The sequence below is a fragment of the Taudactylus pleione genome, unplaced genomic scaffold (genome assembly GCF_031769625.1).
Source record: "Taudactylus pleione unplaced genomic scaffold, aTauple2 ptg000653l, whole genome shotgun sequence".
Taxonomy (NCBI): Eukaryota; Metazoa; Chordata; class Amphibia; order Anura; family Myobatrachidae; genus Taudactylus; species Taudactylus pleione.
This window is the reverse complement of record NW_028285055.1, coordinates 45,494-64,688: the sequence shown is the minus strand read 5'-3', so window position 1 is coordinate 64,688 and position 19,195 is coordinate 45,494. Positions and strand designations below refer to the sequence as shown.

The 19,195-nt window shown below is 40.7% G+C and overlaps 1 protein-coding gene across 1 annotated transcript in view; it reads right to left on the bottom strand.

Moving 5' to 3' along the window:
• Nucleotides 1–7,446: 7,446 nt before the first annotated feature.
• Nucleotides 7,447–19,195, bottom strand: part of LOC148478439 (interferon-induced very large GTPase 1-like) — a 45,734-nt gene continuing 33,985 nt past the window's right edge. The window contains exon 3 of the mRNA XM_088455395.1: nt 7,447–12,695. Coding sequence (XP_088311521.1) covers nt 8,176–12,695 — 4,520 coding nt within the window. The 3' untranslated portion in view covers nt 7,447–8,175. The remainder of the gene's footprint in view (nt 12,696–19,195) is intronic.

Genomic DNA, 19,195 nt, shown 5'->3' with positions numbered 1-19,195 from the left:
TTGATAACCTCATTAATACAGAATATAGGGCAACATAAAAATAAGTACTTTACCCATAAATAACACCTGTTTTCTCCAGCAGAAGGCTGGACTTCAGTGCAGCTAAATTTAAAGTGTCAATCAGTTATAAGACTAAACTAGCCTTAAAAGTTAAACAGATTGACACTAATTTAGCAACAATCTCTCTGAAATTGTATCTGTTCCATGAAATCAGAAACCATTACATAACCTCCAAGGAGTGTTACTATAAAAAATGTAAAAAATGTAATGTGACCTGTGGAGGATGGGTTGATGGCATATAAGGTGGCATGTGGAGGATGGGTCTGATGGCATATAAGGAGACATGTGGAGGATGGGTCTCATGGCATATAAGGAGGCATGTGGAGCATATGAGGGGCGAAAGGCTTATAGAAAAGTGGGAGGTATATTCATGAATCTGATGCCTGAGTCTACTTATTTTTCTAGCACCTTCTAGAAGATAATAGCTAGAATCTGATTGGTTGCTAAACCTGCACTTTAGTAATTATACCCATAAGTATGTGGGCAATCTAGCTATCGACAAATAATGACCTGTTATACATGAATATTTGTGGTGTATAAATATCAACGCTCCCCAAGAGCCTGCCAGCAAGGTCTCATCTAAACAGAGGTGGTCACTAGGTCACTCTACACTAAAAACGAGTCCTTAGACAAGGAAGTAAAAAATTACCTAGGGGTAGATTTACTAAGGTTTCTAAAACATTCTAAAACAGACAAGTGGAGGTGTTGCCCATAGCAACCAGTCAGATTCTTTCTATCATTGTCTAGAATGCAATAGAGAAATTATATCTAAAATATGATTGGTTGCTATGGGCAATACTTCCACTCTGTATTTCTATACATGCCATAATAACACCTAGTGCATTTTTAGATGCCACCATCTGATGAAAATAGTTTGCAAATTGTCCTGATTGTGGTGAGGAAGTGCCAATTGTGGGTGACCTCTCTGCTCAGGACTTTGTCCTCACTGCACGTACAGTTGGGAGGTATGTCCCACTTACACCGCTATTCTGTAAGACAAGTTGCGTGCACCTAGCAGTAGAGCACACAGCATTACAAATGCATTTCTAGTGAATGGGATGGGGTCCGAGAGCAGCAACACACTGGTTAGAATGATACCCATGGCCCTTGTACTGTGCTAGAAGAAAAGGAGAATCACTTAGATGAGGGGACCAGGGCAGTTATTCTTATTTCCTTTTGCCCCTTAAGTAGCTGGTCGCAGATTTTATATTTACTTAGCTCTATGCGGCATAACATGAACTGTTAGACCTACAGTGATGTTTCATGTTAGTTATTTAAAAAAAAATAGGTTGAAAAAAAAAAAACAGAAAAAAGGAAAACAGGCAAAACAGGCATCAGAAACCATGAATTGAGTATACAGATGAGTATACAGATTAGTATACAGTTTGAGTGGAAAACTATCCAGGTGACATATGTTCTGTCGATGTATTTGGAACAAGGACCACCCATTACCAAATGTCTAGTTTCGCCTACGCACTCTGAGTCTTATGGCCCATGAATGAGGATTTCCTAAAATACATTTTGCGAGTACTTAAATTGTAATGAGTTAAATATATTAACGTTTAATGTTAGTGAACATATGGTAGATTTTTTGGATCTCACTATTTATGTGGACAATAAACAAGTTAAAACCAAGAACTTCGTCAAGACCACTGACTGTAATTCCTATACAGACACTACCAGTAACCATCATTATAACTGGCTAAGAACCATTCCAAACAGCCAATTCCAATGGATTGTTAGTATTGTCTGTTTGTGATTTCTGTTTTGTTTGCTTTTTCACCAGTAGGGGTCACCAGATCTTTCAGATAAGTTCTGGTCCTGATCTGAGGTGCTGCTCTCTGGTGAATCTGTGATTATTACATCATGAGTCACACCTATCTGCCAGCCTTATAGGCAGCCTGCAACCAGCAGTGAGTGCTGGTCATTGTTTGTCTGTTTGCCTTGTATCTCATTTTGTCTGTGGTTCAGTCTGTCTTGTTCATTGGGATCTTCCTGCCTGCAATACCAAGGTATTACCCATATAAACTCTGGCCCTGATTCAGAGCCGGATGCTCTGAAAGAGCGCCCGCTATGAATCAGGGCATATTTTTTATTTTTATGGAGCGGCCTTCTGGCCGCTCGCATAGCTGTGGGTTGCCACCCACAGCTATAGCGAGTGGCAATGATGATGGTCACGATGGTCAAGACCATCGGGACCATCGGGCTTGAGACGAGACCCTTGTGGTAGGGTCTCGTGGCCGCAAGCCCCAGACAGCTTTTGGCTCTAACAGAGCCGGAAGCTCTCCACTGACATCACTTGTGATGTCAGTGGGGCTGCCCCCAAATGAGGTGTTCTCATGGGAACGCCCCTGTTTTGGCAGCCACCCCCCCCGGCCCGCCCACCAAAGGGGGCAAGCTGTCACTCAACATCAACAGCACACCCCCTTTGTTGCGAGACATGGAGCGACGGAGTGCCCGTCGCTATCCAGGTCTCACGCATGCGCACGACAGAGCCGGCTCCGTTGTGCGCATGCACTCTGGGCCACCATCGACCCGATTGCGAGCGCTCAGCGCTTGCGACCGCATCTGAATTGGGCCCTCTGTCTCCAGAGCCTATGAAAGTGCATATTCCCAAGAACACTGAACAGATTTAATTTTTTTGCTACAAAGTTTCACAGTTGTTTCATTCATAGACATTTTCTCTGTATTTTGCTGTTCACGGACGGATTATATTAGAAGTCTTTTGAGGCTCCATTAATCGTTTGGATAAAGAAAAACAGACTTTTATACACAGCATTATCTATTTATTACTAATTATTTTTATTTCTTCTATGCATGCCTAAATTATTGTATTCATTCATCCATTTATTTATTTTACTGTGGCCACTGCATTTTTTATATATTATTTATTATGGTTGTTATATTTTTTACTAATTAAACATTTCTGTGATATTTTAGCGCTCCCAGTTTGTTTTCCAACTTCTCTGAACTCAAATTTTGTTAGATATGATAATCAACATTTCAGAAGTCCTTTATTGGTTCTTTCATCTGGATACAAAACAGAAATAAATCAATATTATCTTTTATACATCATTCACACACTTAAGATGTATAAAAGGTAAGATTGTAAAATTATAAAAGGCAAGACCTAGATTAATAAATTTCCCAGAAGAAAAGATTCCTAACTCCTGTGATTTGTTAAGGATTTCTAATTTTGGGGGCTAGTTGCATTGTTTAATAAATGTGACTCCAACTTATGTGATTTATGGGCCTGATTCAGCAAGGAACGCAAGTGCTAAGAGGCATGTTCTCGGCATATATTCCCCATCTGTGCATGCGTGTAAGATGCAGTGTGCATGCACGAACCAGGGCTGCAATTGCAGCCATTATGCAGACTTATCGGGAATTGATTTATAGGAAGTGCCGCTTGTGGATGGTGATGGAGGGCTGGTCGGGTGAACACAGATGTGTCAGTGCGTCTGAACACAGTTGCAGGGGCATGCATAAATTATCCACTGCGAGCGCCTACACAGCCGTGCTCATTGAATGCAGGAATTTTACCAAGTCCTGCGAGAGGGTCAGGTCAACCACTTTTCTGCATATGGGGTCGATGGTTCTACATTGCTATCTTGCACGATATTACGGATGTTAGTGAAGGTAACAGGGCATCTTTATAAAGTGCTGGGCATCTTCATATTATGGTGTGGCGGCAGTGCATATGCATTCATTAACATTTTAATAAAGTTAAATCAGTATACTATAAATTCTATTTAGAGTAGGGGTTGGCAATAAGCAGCCCCCCCAAATGTTGTAGAACTAAATTTCTCAGCATGCTTTGCCACAGTTTTGCTATTTGACCATGCTAAAACTGTTGCAAAGCATGCTGGAATTAGTAGTTCAACCACAGCTGGAGGGCAGATTATTGTTCACCCCTGTTTAGGGTCAATAATCGATATTCAATAAACAGAAAAAAAAATGGCTGAATATATTTACTGATAAACCTTATTTATATTATGAAACAAAATATTTAAAGGAATTATCTCCAGTCACAAGCAGATAACATTGTTGTTTATTGATAGGTCATGCATTAGTACAGAGTAACCAGACATACTGTACTGTATATTGGATGACCAGCAAAAATCAAATCATGCATCTGGATTGGCTCAGGCTGTATATGAAAACAAAAGTGTACACTATTGCCATATTATCCGGCTGTTTAATAACAAATGTGGGCATGAATTCCAATGTCAAGCATAGATCATTAGTACATGCCGCTAGGTTCAATTCACCTGTTTGCTCTGTTGTATGATAATGTACTGTATCATGGAGAGAAAAAAAAACAAACAACATCCAGCAACATAATTACAATATATTAACATGCAGCCTGAACACAATTATCATAGTATAAATCGCTGAGATCCTGTGGGTATAGACATGCATCTATTATGTTGCATACTTCTAGGGAAACCATATCCTGCAATATTACATTTAAATATCACACCTCATGCATTTTCAATCTCCTATAGGACTATAGGTGTTATATATGCTGTATAAATTATAGCATCCTAGAAAATAACATCCATGTTGTCACATATTTGTGCAGTAAACATTCAAAAAGTTAGTAATTGGGAAAAGTAAAGTAAAACAACTAATGTAAGTGACTCTCCTCTTCTACTGTCACTCATCATAATAAGTATTGGACGAGTGATGAGAGGATGGGGAGGCTGGTGACTAATGAAACAGGACACTGACTATCTGTTAAAGATCGTATATGGTGTTTGGTGATTCCTGTTACCTGCCAGGCATTGCAGGGATCAGATATTCCCAAATCAGTCAGACTGCCAGCAGAAAAGGATATGGGGTGTGCAGGGCCACCATCAGGGGGAAGGGGGGGGACGGGACTGCCAGGACTGGAGTCCTGGGCTCGGACACTCGGGAGAGGGGCCGCCTGCTCCTACCCCACTGCTGCCGCTGTACAAGCCCAGGGACACCGTCCCGCTCCACCTCCTAACAAAGTCGTGGCTGGACACTCAAGGAGCCAGCCCGAGCATGGTACCGCTGCCCGACCGCTACTATTGTCTTGTGAATGACAGGCCCGCTCCTACCTACATGACGCCCACTACTACCACCGCTGTCTCACAATAGAATTGACTTCTGTGTCACTTCACACTAAGTCGCCCTCCCACTCTGCCCATACAATAAAGTTTTCCTTGTTAGCCGGCGTGACATGACGTCATAACTTTATGCTGCGCCACTGAATGAAAGAGGAGCCATGGTGTGTGCGGACTGAGGAACAGCCAGAACAGGAGAAGACTGAGGAAACTAAGGTAAGTGTCTGGGGTTGTGCTGAAAAAAGAAGTTCCTATCAGCATACGTGCGACTGTGATGATGCTTCCCTCTGACATTGGCAATGTGTCAGGCTGTAATCAGCTTAGTCCCCGGAGCGAGTCTCCCAGTCGTGGTCAGCTGATTGGACCCAAAGTATTAATGCGCGTTTCTTACTCCTGAGTCTGGACTTGGCAGGCTTACTACACACACACACCAGTCTGGCCAAGCTCATACTGTACAAGCTCAATTGTCAGAGGGAATCTGTAATAAGGTGTGAAGTAGTAGCCTGTAGGTTACAATAACTAATGCCAACTCAGCTCATGCCGTCCTATCAGGAGTCACGCTCTGAAAAGCTTAGCTGGGGGAATTCAGCAAGGTCACAGTCCTCATAGACCCCATTTATGATGACTGAAAATAGAGGAACTGCAACAGACAGAGCTATAAGCGGCAGTGCCCCATTCCTACATCAGAGCTATAAGCGGCAGTGCCCCATTCCTACATCAGAGCTATAAGCGGCAGTGCCCCATTCCTACATCAGAGCTTTAAGCGGCAGTGCCCCATTCCTACATCAGAGATATAAGCTGCAGTGCTCCATTCATACATCAGAGATATAAGCGGCAGCACCCAATTCCTACATCAGATACATAAGCTGCAGTGCCCCATTCCTACATCAGAGATATAAGCTGCAGTGCCCCATTCCTACATCAGAGATATAAGCTGCAGTGCCCATTCATTCATCAGAGATATAAGCGACAGTACCCCATTCCTACATCAGAGATATAAGCGGCAGTGCCTCATTCATACATCAGAGATGTAAGCTGCAGTGCCCCATTCCTACATCAGAGATATAAGCTGCAGTGCCCCATTCCTACATCAGAGATATAAGCTGCAGTGCCCATTCATACATCAGAGCTATAAGCGGCAGTGCCCCATTCCTACATCAGAGCTATAAGCGGCAGTGTTCCATTCATACATCAGAGATATAGGCTGCAGTGCCCATTCATACATCAGAGATATAAGCGACAGTACCCCATTCCTACATCAGAGATGTAAGCAGCAGTGCTCCATTCATACATCAGATATATAAGCGGCAGTGACCCATTCATACATCAGATATATATAAGCTGCAGTGCTCCATTCATACATCAGAGCTATAAGCAGCAGTGCCCCATTCCTACACCAGAGATATAAGCGGCAGTGCCCCTTTCCTACATCAGAGATATAAGCTGCAGTGCCCCATTCATACATCAGAGATATAAGCGGCAGTGCCCCACTCATACATCAGAGATATAAGCTGCAGTGCTCCATTCATTCATCAGATATAAGTTGCAGTGCCCCATTCATACATCAGAGCTATAAGCTGCAGTGCCCCATTCATACATCAGAGCTATAAGCTGCAGTGCCCCATTCATACATCAGAGATACTGTATAAGCTGCAGTGCCCCATTCATACATCAGATATATAAGCAGCAGTGCCCCATTAGAGATATCAGTTCTGTGCTTAATACCACTAGAAAATTGGTTTATATTTAGATACTGAATGAGGATCTGTATAAAAATGTACTATAGCAGGGTATTTTGTAGTAGATTACATTTTTTGCAATAGGTAGGTGCATGTGCTATTTTATTACCTCAGTTGTGTCTGTATTGCATCCTCTGGATTGTTATATTATTGGGGTGTATCTGAGTTCTTCACAATTTCATGCATATTCCACTATTTCTGAACCTCATGTATGTAATATAATATAAAGGATGTGAAACAAGAATTACAAGATTACGTTTGAATTAGGCTGGTCAAAAAAATGAAATAAATTTGTAAGTAACTATTTATTAGGTTGCCAGCATTTATTTATTAGTTATAGGCCCATGATTTTATTATTTATAATGGGAGAAGTCATTAACTATTTTACTGAGAAATTAATTCTTTACTTAGTAAGGGAACATTTCATAATTGTTTACTATATGTCAATATTTAATTAATTATAACAGGAGCGCCATGTACCATGCACATCTGTGGCACTACAAAGGCTGGTAATCACTTTCAGATGTGCATGCTGGCACTTCTAGTTCTGCAAACGACAGCATGCAATAACACATCGTGGGGGGGTCAGTGAATGCTGACACTTATAGTGCAATAAAAGCTTGCACAATTGGTTGCTATGATACCCAACAACCATGGTTACCAGAAGTGCTGGTTAGTATTGGGCTAGTACTCTCTAGGTGCGAAGGTCTGATTCTTTTTTCATGTCTCCCCATAGAGAACCAAACCAAATGCTGAGTAATACCCCTTTTACACTGGTGCTAAAACCCGGGTTGTTGCAGGGTTAAACCAAGGAGATGCCCGGGTTAAAAGGGGAGAGGGTTGGATAGCCGGGTCGAGTGACCCGGCAATCCAACCCAGGTAACTAGCAGGGTTCAATATGGGTGTAACCCGTGAAACCCAGCAGTGTGTACGGCGCGCTGCGGCGTGAAAGGCGCCAACTCGGGACTGTCCTGGGTCAACGCCGGCTAAATTCTGGGTCTGATCCGGATAGGAACCCAGTTCCAACTCCGGGTCAGACCCGGAATTTAGGTGGAAAAGGGGTAAAAGTTGTACATAAAGGATAAAACCAGATGTGTCACAATTTGTTTTACAATTAGGTTTCTGCTAACCTGCAGGCAATTTAGGGGGTTTGCAGGCTGTCATACTGTACATTGGATGTAGTTTAACTTGTCACCCTCCAAACTGCAGGATGATAAATACTGGGATGTGGATCTGAAACTATATCCAATGTGTGAGGTGCAATAAACAGCTGATTTCTACATTTACTTAATATTAAAAGCTTCCTTTAGACTTTCCAACGCTTGTTCCTTCGTTGTTTTCTTCCAGTCCTCTGGCAGTACAGCTGGCTGTGCTTTATATTCTTCAGCAAATTTCTCATTAAACTGAGCAAAAATGTATTTCCAGTAATCAGAGGCTGTGATGCTGGCGTCAGGTTGGATGTCCCAGTCTGGGCAATATGTACGATACTCTTTGTATGGGTGCCAGTTTCCATCTGTGACTGCATTACTAAACCTACTGTTTGATAGAACAGAAGAGGAACATATGTCAGTGACCAGTGTAACATCCTTATCCCATCTGACTCTTCCCAATCCCTTTGGTCTATGGACATGTGCAGAATGTTTCCTATGATTGTCCCCTTCATTGTCACATGGGACCTTACAGAAAGGACACTGCACTCTACAGCCAATCACCTTCTTATATAGCTCATCCTGAGGCTTCAGTGTGACCCTGGAAAGTACAGTCTCAATGTCTAATGGCCCCAGCTCTGATCGGATTTGTTCCTCTATGGTGGATAGATGGCAGAGAAGGACCTCAGAGAACTCCACAACACTTGAAGTATTCTGGAAAGTGACCACATTCATCTTATCCTGTGATATCACTAAATCATTGCTGAATATTTCACAAAATGTATTTAAAAAATATGAAATGCTGGAAATTCTAAAAGATTTTTCTCTTTTGAGGGTGTCTTGGATTTTTGCAATGATAACATCCAAAATATTTACCTGTAAAGCATTTAGGGCTGCTCTATCCTTGTATTTTCCTAGAACATAATTTAATATCCAGGTTTTCAGAAAATTGTCATATGAATTCATGTATTTTATATACTGCTGGAATGAGTTTTCCTCTAGCAGCTCTGTTAGCACAGTTATTTGGAAGTTACTTCTGTTGCTAAATATTGTATTTTCTTGGGTAAATGTATCGTGCATCTTCTGGAATTTCTGAGATGCTTTTCTAAAGATGAGAAGCTTAATATCCAGCTCAAACGGAGAGGAGAAATGCAGCTTGTTACGGTTTCCTTCCTCTAGTTTAGAATTGATAATGTGCAGTAATTCCTGGCAGTAAATGTCATTATAGTCATTAGGTGATTCTACCTTCTCTGTGACATATTCATCACATATATATAACAAGGCTATAGCAATACCTGCAACCTTATCATAGTTTTCGTCAGTAAGATAATCTTTCCAGTGTGTTCGATTGTACCATGTCAGATCTATGTACTTTTTCTGCATCTTAAATGCTTTTCGTCTATAACCATCTAAACTCATAACTTTAGAAAGTTCTTCATTTATCCCAGCTCCCTTTACACTCATTTCCTTTCTCAGCAGATGGAGCATGGCTTGGCCGATGTTATGTCTCGGTAAATCCTCCACCTGTAAGTCTCTCAGTGTGTTCTCCCACATTGCCTCAAATTCTCGCCTCACTTCCATGTCCCCCATTTTACAGTTTCTCTCTCTGCAGCGTCTCAGGAGATCTGTGATTTTTAATTCAATTAGCCCCTGAGATTTGTTCTCAATTTTCTGAATCTTCAGCTTGTTGTTCTGAATAGAAACAGCTTCATTGACCTTGCTGATCGTCTTCCTCTCTAATTCTTTTCTTAGGGAACTTACGTTCCTGTTGAAATCTTCCCTGTATCTCTCTATGAGATGAACATTGTCAGATTTATTATCCAAGTATTTCTTAAGTTGTTCCAATATTTTATATTCTTTGTCATGTAGCAGCTGTTGGAGTAAATTCGTAAACTGAGCGCAGGTTTCTGTATCCAGTTTATCAGCTGTCTGATTCCTAATACTGGTCTCTGTGCTGATCACCCAGCTGTGGACGGCTTTGGTGAATTCCCATTCCCACTGAGAGTATTGTGCAGCCAGTTTGTTATAGGCTTCAGCTACCAGACTGTTCCTAAAGCTGAAGATAAACTTCTCATGTTTAACTGCATTCCACAAACTTTCTATCCATATAATAAACTCAGGAATGTGGCTTTGCTTGTACTCAGACTTATGTGATTTTAAGAATTTAACTAAATACTTTTTAAGCTCATGAATATTTTCACTGTAACCAAAATTTACTGGAGCCATTGGTGGGACCCCCTGCCACAGCCCGGGAATGTACCAGTTGTGTCTCTCTGGGTCATAGTCCATCACATCACTGAAAGCTGCAATTCCACCTTTCTTCTCCATTTCAGCAGCATGTTTTGTCATTTCATTTAATTGTTCCAGAAGTTTCTTCCTGTCTCTCATGTTCTTCTGATCAGCACATACATCACTCACGTTCTGATGTACAAACTGGCAGCTGGGTTTCTTCCCAATTTCTTTCATCCTAAGAAATGCATGGACAACGATCTGTAATATATCTTTCATTTCTGATGTGTTTTCCATGGACATATTGACGATGGTGATATCACTTAACCCAACCACCAGTGTCGCCAGCTCATTGTCATGTTCATAACTGTCCTCCAGAGAAGCCAACTCAGGAGCTTTCAGTCCTTCAGTGTCAATCACCAGAATGAAGTCACAGCCCAGTTCCTCCAGGAAGGTCTCTTTCACCTTAATGAGGGTCATGAAGGCTCCTCGTGTGCATCGCCCACTGGCCACAGGGAACTGTAACCCAAACATGGTGTTCAGAAGGGTGGATTTCCCCGTACTCTGTACTCCCAGCACAGTTATTACTCTCATTCTGCAGTGTCCTCCTGTCTTGGTGTCCAGCTCAGTCAGGACATTAGTTATCCACTGCAGGAGGATGTTGGAGGCGTCTCCATCAATCAGCTCCAATGGGAACCCATCCAGCAGAAGATCAGCAGCGATTCCTGGGAGTTTTGTAAATTGTTTTTCTGTATTGGCGTTTAATTTCTCATTAACCATTGCACATTCAGCCTCATAAACCTGCCCCAGCTCACGTAGGAAATGCTCAATTCCTAATGAGCTGTCAGAGATTCTCTGGTCTAGCTGTTTCATTTCTTCTGGATTATGTGATGTATTGTTACATTTCTCCTTGTACTCAGACTGCAGTGTAGAAATATTATTTCTGGCAATTGAATCCAGATCAAATTTCATCCATTTCAAAAAATAATGTTTTTCTACATGAGACAAATGTGTAATTGCATTAATAAACAATGAGATGCCATCGGAAATGCCGTGTTCATGTTGTTTCCTGTGCAGGGAATTACGTTGCTGTATAAGGTCACTTCTATATTCCTGTGCATCCTTCTCGCCTTGTTTCATCATTCTGCAAAGTTCTTTTTCTATTTTTGACAATTGTTTCCACAGATCTCCCTGTAATGTCAGAGTTTGGTTCTTATACTCTGCCACATCGTGTATTACAGAGGTGATGTTCCTGGCATAGTCATTTGCACGCTGACATGCAGCCGTGTTCTCATCTACACAGATATAATCTCCTCGTATCTCATCTTTAATACCAACCAAACTTCTTTTCTGACAATTATTTATAAGACTCTGAATAGTGTTTTGTATCTTTCTCACAAGAGCTGCATTATTATCTGTGCTGCCCTTTTGTAGAATATTAGTTTTTTTCATATTTAGCTGTGGCATTAGATTGTTTATGTGCTTCACAGTCTCTGTATTCACTTGTTTCCCAGGACTTGGAGTAAGAATGAGATAATACTCGGTGTCCGTGTTACTGAAGGTGGATAACAGTCTGAATTCACTCTCACTAATACTCTCAATAAATACAATCACAGCCGATGAAACTCGTGTCAGAAACATGAACTGTTCCCAGCTGGACGCCAGGTCACCACGTAGGTTGGTCACTGCTATGGGCTCTGGGAAGACATCAGACTGACCGCAAGGAAAATACCAGGAAATTTCCACAAGTCCATCAGATATTTTCCTCTCAGTATTTCCCCCCTCCATGTTCTCATGTATGAAGAAGTTGTGGTGCTGCTGAGGGGGATTAAGAACATCATTCAGGATTTTAGATTTGGATAGTTTATTTTTCCCCAGTTTTACAAAGGAGAAGATCGGCATGGGAATATTCACAACGTTTTCTTCTCTGAATCCTTTACTGTCAGCTAATGACTGAGGTCTCCATCTCTTCACAATGTCCCTCATTGCCCACAGCATGAAGGTGCATTCTGGGCCATCACCAGCAGGGAGCAGCAGAGGGACAGCAAACTGGCACATGGACATTTTTGATACAATCTCTTGCTGTAGAAAACTCTCTGAGCAATGCAGGACATCACACACCACGTCCATGGGGTGGATATATGGAGATGAATCATCCTCTGTTTCAATCATTGATAAATTAAACTCTTCTACACTTTCATTTGTTTCCATATTTGGTGAAAGTTTTTGTAATTGGGTGTTTAGTGCAGTTCTGTCCAGGGCCATGAGCCTCCTTATAAAGTGCCAGGGAATATCCTCTATGTCCTGAGGCTGAGACTCATCCTGGTTCTCTGACCCAATCTCTAGAACTTCCCTCAGGGTCAGCTTTGACTCAGTTGGGTGTTTTATATTTACTTTCTCCAGAATTTTGTAAGAATTTTTCTGTTCTGTTAAAAGAAAATAAACTTCCCGTTACAGAACAGTAGCATTGCAATTAAATTTTAAATAACAAATGTATATAATTTATACTTTTTAATTATTTTATTTCCATACATGTTCTCATAATTTTCAACTAATGTGTAATTTAGACATAACAGTTATTGTCTTACTTATAGACAATAGGCCTGATTCAGCACGAAATGCAAGCTTGCATGCGCACGCCCTGGCCTCTGCCAAATTATGCAAATGAATGCAATCGCACTCCCGCCGCAGCAAAAGATGCAGATGCCCAGCACTACATAAAGCCACCGACTTCCCTTTACTTAAATCCACAATAGATAGCAAGACAGCGAAAACATCAGTAACATCAAGAACCATCGGACCCATACGCACAGCTGTGGTTGACCTGACCTCACTCACAAACTGATAAAGTTCCTTTTGGTATCTAGTACTTCGGCTGCGTATGCTGTCGCAGAGGCTTAATTATGCACGTCCCTGTAACGGCGTTCAAACATCAAACACACAGGCACGCCTGCATTTCTCTAACCACCCCCCGTCACCACCCCCAAATGGATACTTTCTGTCAATCACCATTACACTGCGTCCTCACTGCACACGCACGCTTGCATTCCTTGCTGAATCAGTCCCAATAACTCATAGTTGAGCATAGGCAAATGCAGGGGGGTTTCCGTCTGCCTGAAAACCCCCCTCCACAACCCACACCATGACCACAATAGAAACAGTAATATAATAGATTGTTACTAGTGCTGCATGTTCTTCTCAGTATCACAAATAAAATAATTAGCACCACCTGTGGATCTTTTAACATCTATCAGACAGTAATAAATAACCTGTGCACCAACTAGGAGATCTGGAAAACATGCACTGTTAGAGATGCACTGCTATAGAGCCCAATATGTACATATACAGTATGTCCAGGGCAGTGCTAGGTTCTTCTGCTGCTGCTCCAAGCTCCCGGACTTGCTCCAATAGTCTGGAATGGTGCCTACATCTAAAATAAATACTTTCAGCTCAGGCAGGATGCCCTACTGCCGCATCTAACGGCTTATTGTGGTCCTGTATATACTGGAACTATGACACACAATACACTATGTATGACACATATAATGGGTTACTGTGATCACTGGTCCTGTGTATGCTGGAATTATGACACAATACACTATGTATGACACATATAATGGGTTACTGTGATCGCTGGTCCTGTATATGCTGGAATTATGACACACAATACACTATGTATGACACATATAATGGGTTACTGTGATCTCTGGTCCTGTATATGATGGAATAATGACACACAATACACTATGTATGACACATATAATGGGTTAATGTGATTACTGGTCCTGTATATGCTGGAATTATGACACACAATACACTATGTATGACACATATAATGGGTTACTGTGATCTCTGGTCCTGTATATGATGGAATAATGACACACAATACACTATGTATGACACATATAATGGGTTACTGTGATCGCTGGTCCTGTATATGCTGGAATTATGACACACAATACACTATGTATGACACATATAATGGGTTACTGTGATCTCTGGTCCTGTATATGATGGAATAATGACACACAATACACTATGTATGACACATATAATGGGTTACTGTGATTACTGGTCCTGTATATGCTGGAATTATGACACACAATACACTATGTATGACACATATAATGGGTTACTGTGATCACTGGTCCTGTATATGCTGGATATATGACACACAATACACTATGTATGACACATATAATGGGTTACTGTGATCACTGGTCCTGTATATGCTGGAATTATGACACACAATACACTATGTATGACACATATAATGGGTTACTGTGATCACTGGTCCTGTATATGCTGGAATTATGACACACAATACACTATGTATGACACATATAATGGGTTACTGTGATCACTGGTCCTGTATATGATGGAATTATGACACACAATACATTATGTATGACACTTATAATGGGTTACTGTGATCGCTGGTCCTGTATATGATGGAATTATGACACACAATACACTATGTATGACACATATAATGGGTTACTGTGATCTCTGGTCCTGTATATGATGGAATAATGACACACAATACACTATGTATGACACATATAATGGGTTACTGTGATCGCTGGTCCTGTATATGCTGGAATTATGACACACAATACACTATGTATGACACATATAATGGGTTACTGTGATCGCTGGTCCTGTATATGCTGGAATTATGACACACAATACACTATGTATGACACATATAATGGGTTACTGTGATCTCTGGTCCTGTATATGCTGGAATTATGACACACAATACACTATGTATGACACATATAATGGGTTACTGTGATCTCTGGTCCTGTATATGATGGAATAATGACACACAATACACTATGTATGACACATATAATGGGTTACTGTGATCTCTGGTCCTGTATATGCTGGAATTATGACACACAATACACTATGTATGACACATATAATGGGTTACTGTGATCTCTGGTCCTGTATATGATGGAATAATGACACACAATACACTATGTATGACACATATAATGGGTTACTGTGATCACTGGTCCTGTATATGCTGGAATTATGACACACAATACACTATGTATGACACATATAATGGGTTACTGTGATCACTGGTCCTGTATATGCTGGATATATGACACACAATACACTATGTATGACACATATAATGGGTTACTGTGATCACTGGTCCTGTATATGCTGGAATTATGACACACAATACACTATGTATGACACATATAATGGGTTACTGTGATCACTGGTCCTGTATATGCTGGAATTATGACACACAATACACTATGTATGACACATATAATGGGTTACTGTGATTGCTGATCCTGTATATGATGGAATTATGACACACAATACATTATGTATGACACTTATAATGGGTTACTGTGATCGCTGGTCCTGTGTATGCTGGAATTATGACACACAATACACTATGTATGACACATATAATGGGTTACTGTGATTGCTGATCCTGTATATGATGGAATTATGACACACAATACACTATGTATGACACATATAATGGGTTACTGTGATCGCTGGTCCTGTATATGCTGGAATTATGACACACAATACACTATGTATGACACATATAATGGGTTACTGTGATCGCTGGTCCTGTATATGCTGGAATTATGACACACAATACACTATGTATGACACATAATGGGTTACTGTGATCGCTGGTCCTGTATATGCTGGAATTATGACACACAATACACTATGTATGACACATATAATGGGTTACTGTGATCGCTGGTCCTGTATATGCTGGAATTATGACACACAATGCACTATGTATGACACATATAATGGGTTACTGTGATCCCTGGTCCTGTATATGATGGAATTATGACACACAATACACTATGTATGACACATATAATGGGTTACTGTGATTGCTGATCCTGTATATGATGGAATTATGACACACAATACACTATGTATGACACATATAATGGGTTACTGTGATCGCTGGTCCTGTATATGCTGGAATTATGACACACAATACACTATGTATGACACATATAATGGTTACTGTGATCACTGGTCCTGTATATGCTGGAATTATGACACACAATACACTATGTATGACACATCTAATGGGTTACTGTGATCGCTGGTCCTGTATATGCTGGAATTATGACACACAGTACACTATGTATGACACATATAGTGGGCTACTGTGATCGCTGGTCCTGTATATGCTGGAATTATGACACACAATACACTATGTATGACACATATAGTGGGCTACTGTGATCGCTGGACCTGTATATGCTGGAATTATGACACACAATACACTATGTATGACACATAATGGGTTACTGTGATCGCTGGTCCTGTATATGCTGGAATTATGACACACAATACACTATGTATGACACATATAATGGGTTACTGTGATCGCTGGTCCTGTATATGCTGGAATTATGACACACAGTACACTATGTATGACACATATAATGGGTTACTGTGATCGCTGGTCCTGTATATGCTGGAATTATGACACACAATACACTCTGTATGACACATATAATGGGTTACTGTGATCGCTGATCCTGTATATGATGGAATTATGACACACAATACATTATGTATGACACTTATAATGGGTTACTGTGATCGCTGGTCCTGTGTATGCTGGAATTATGACACACAATACGCTATGTATGACACATATAATGGGTTACTGTGATCACTGGTCCTGTATATGCTGGAATTATGACACACAATACACTCTGTATGACACATATAATGGGTTACTGTGATTGCTGATCCTGTATATGATGGAATTATGACACACAATACATTATGTATGACACTTATAATGGGTTACTGTGATCGCTGGTCCTGTGTATGCTGGAATTATGACACACAATACACTATGTATGACACATATAATGGGTTACTGTGATCGCTGGTCCTGTATATGCTGGAATTATGACACACAGTACACTATGTATGACACATATAGTGGGCTACTGTGATCGCTGGTCCTGTATATGCTGGAATTATGACACACAATACACTATGTATGACACATATAGTGGGCTACTGTGATCGCTGGACCTGTATATGCTGGAATTATGACACACAATACACTATGTATGACACATAATGGGTTACTGTGATCGCTGGTCCTGTATATGCTGGAATTATGACACACAATACACTATGTATGACACATATAATGGGTTACTGTGATCGCTGGTCCTGTATATGCTGGAATTATGACACACAGTACACTATGTATGACACATATAATGGGTTACTGTGATCGCTGGTCCTGTATATGCTGGAATTATGACACACAATACACTCTGTATGACACATATAATGGGTTACTGTGATCGCTGATCCTGTATATGATGGAATTATGACACACAATACATTATGTATGACACTTATAATGGGTTACTGTGATCGCTGGTCCTGTGTATGCTGGAATTATGACACACAATACGCTATGTATGACACATATAATGGGTTACTGTGATCACTGGTCCTGTATATGCTGGAATTATGACACACAATACACTCTGTATGACACATATAATGGGTTACTGTGATTGCTGATCCTGTATATGATGGAATTATGACACACAATACATTATGTATGACACTTATAATGGGTTACTGTGATCGCTGGTCCTGTGTATGCTGGAATTATGACACACAATACACTATGTATGACACATATAATGGGTTACTGTGATCACTGGTCCTGTATATGCTGGAATTAATACACACAAAACCATCTTTAATAAGCATCATACAAAGTGTAAAGTACTAATTCTGCCCTCTTCATTGAAAGGCCATACTGGGTCTAAAATTAAGCCTTTGGAAACCCCCCTCTCGAAATCCTGCATTTGCCACTGCTGAAGTCCATGTTCGTGACAGAAAAACCTTCTCCCCAAATTGCATTTAACGATGGGGCATTAGAAAGACTCTGATAGTTCTTGCCTTTGCCACCACTATCTATATTAGTATTAGTATCTGTATGAAGACAACATCCTGCTTACCAGAGTGTGGAAGAGACAGGAGAGCAGTAACAGCCCTGTGCATGACCTGGAGGTATCCCAGAATTTGGGCAAACAATAACCCAAGTCAGTGGCAAACGCAGGATTTCTAGAGGGGGGTTGCCAAATGTTTGATTTTAGTGTGAGTGTAGCCAGTCCATGAAGAGGGCAGAATTAGCACTTATCCAGGTTTAATATGCTACATACAAAGTATATAGTGTTGCATATTTCCAGCATATACAGGACCAGTGATCACAGTAAGCCATTAGATGCGGCAGTAGGACCATCCTGCCTGAGCTGAATGTTTTTTTTTCAGATGTGGGCACCATTCCTAAGCATTGGAGCAAGTCCAGGAGTCTGAGGGAGCAGCAGAAGAACCTAGCACTGCCCTGGACATATATGTACATATTGTCTCCTTGTACACTGGATTGTGCATTATTATACAGTATTAATAATTAACCCTATTGATGGTCTATAGCAGTGCACCCCTAACAGTGCATGTTTTCCACATCTCCTAGCTGGTGCACAGGTATATTTATTACTGGCTGACATATTTTAAAAGATCCACAGGTGGTGCTAATTATTTCATTTGTGTTACTGTGTAGAACATGCAGCGCTCGTAACATTGTATTATATTACTATTTCTATTGTGGTCATGGTGTGTGCTGGGGAGAGGGGTTTCCAGGCAGACGGAAACCCCCCCCTGTGTTTGCCTATGCAAGTAAGTGTAATATGATGAACAAGTTTAATACATTAAAGTTAAATATTATTACAAAACACTTAAGTAAGAATATTAATATTTTACATTTAAAATAGAACCTCCCTGACTATCTCAGCTGCAAAACAAAAAATTGCTAATATTATGTAGTTGGTGACTGTGATTATGCCGTGCATGTGTTATACAAACTGTG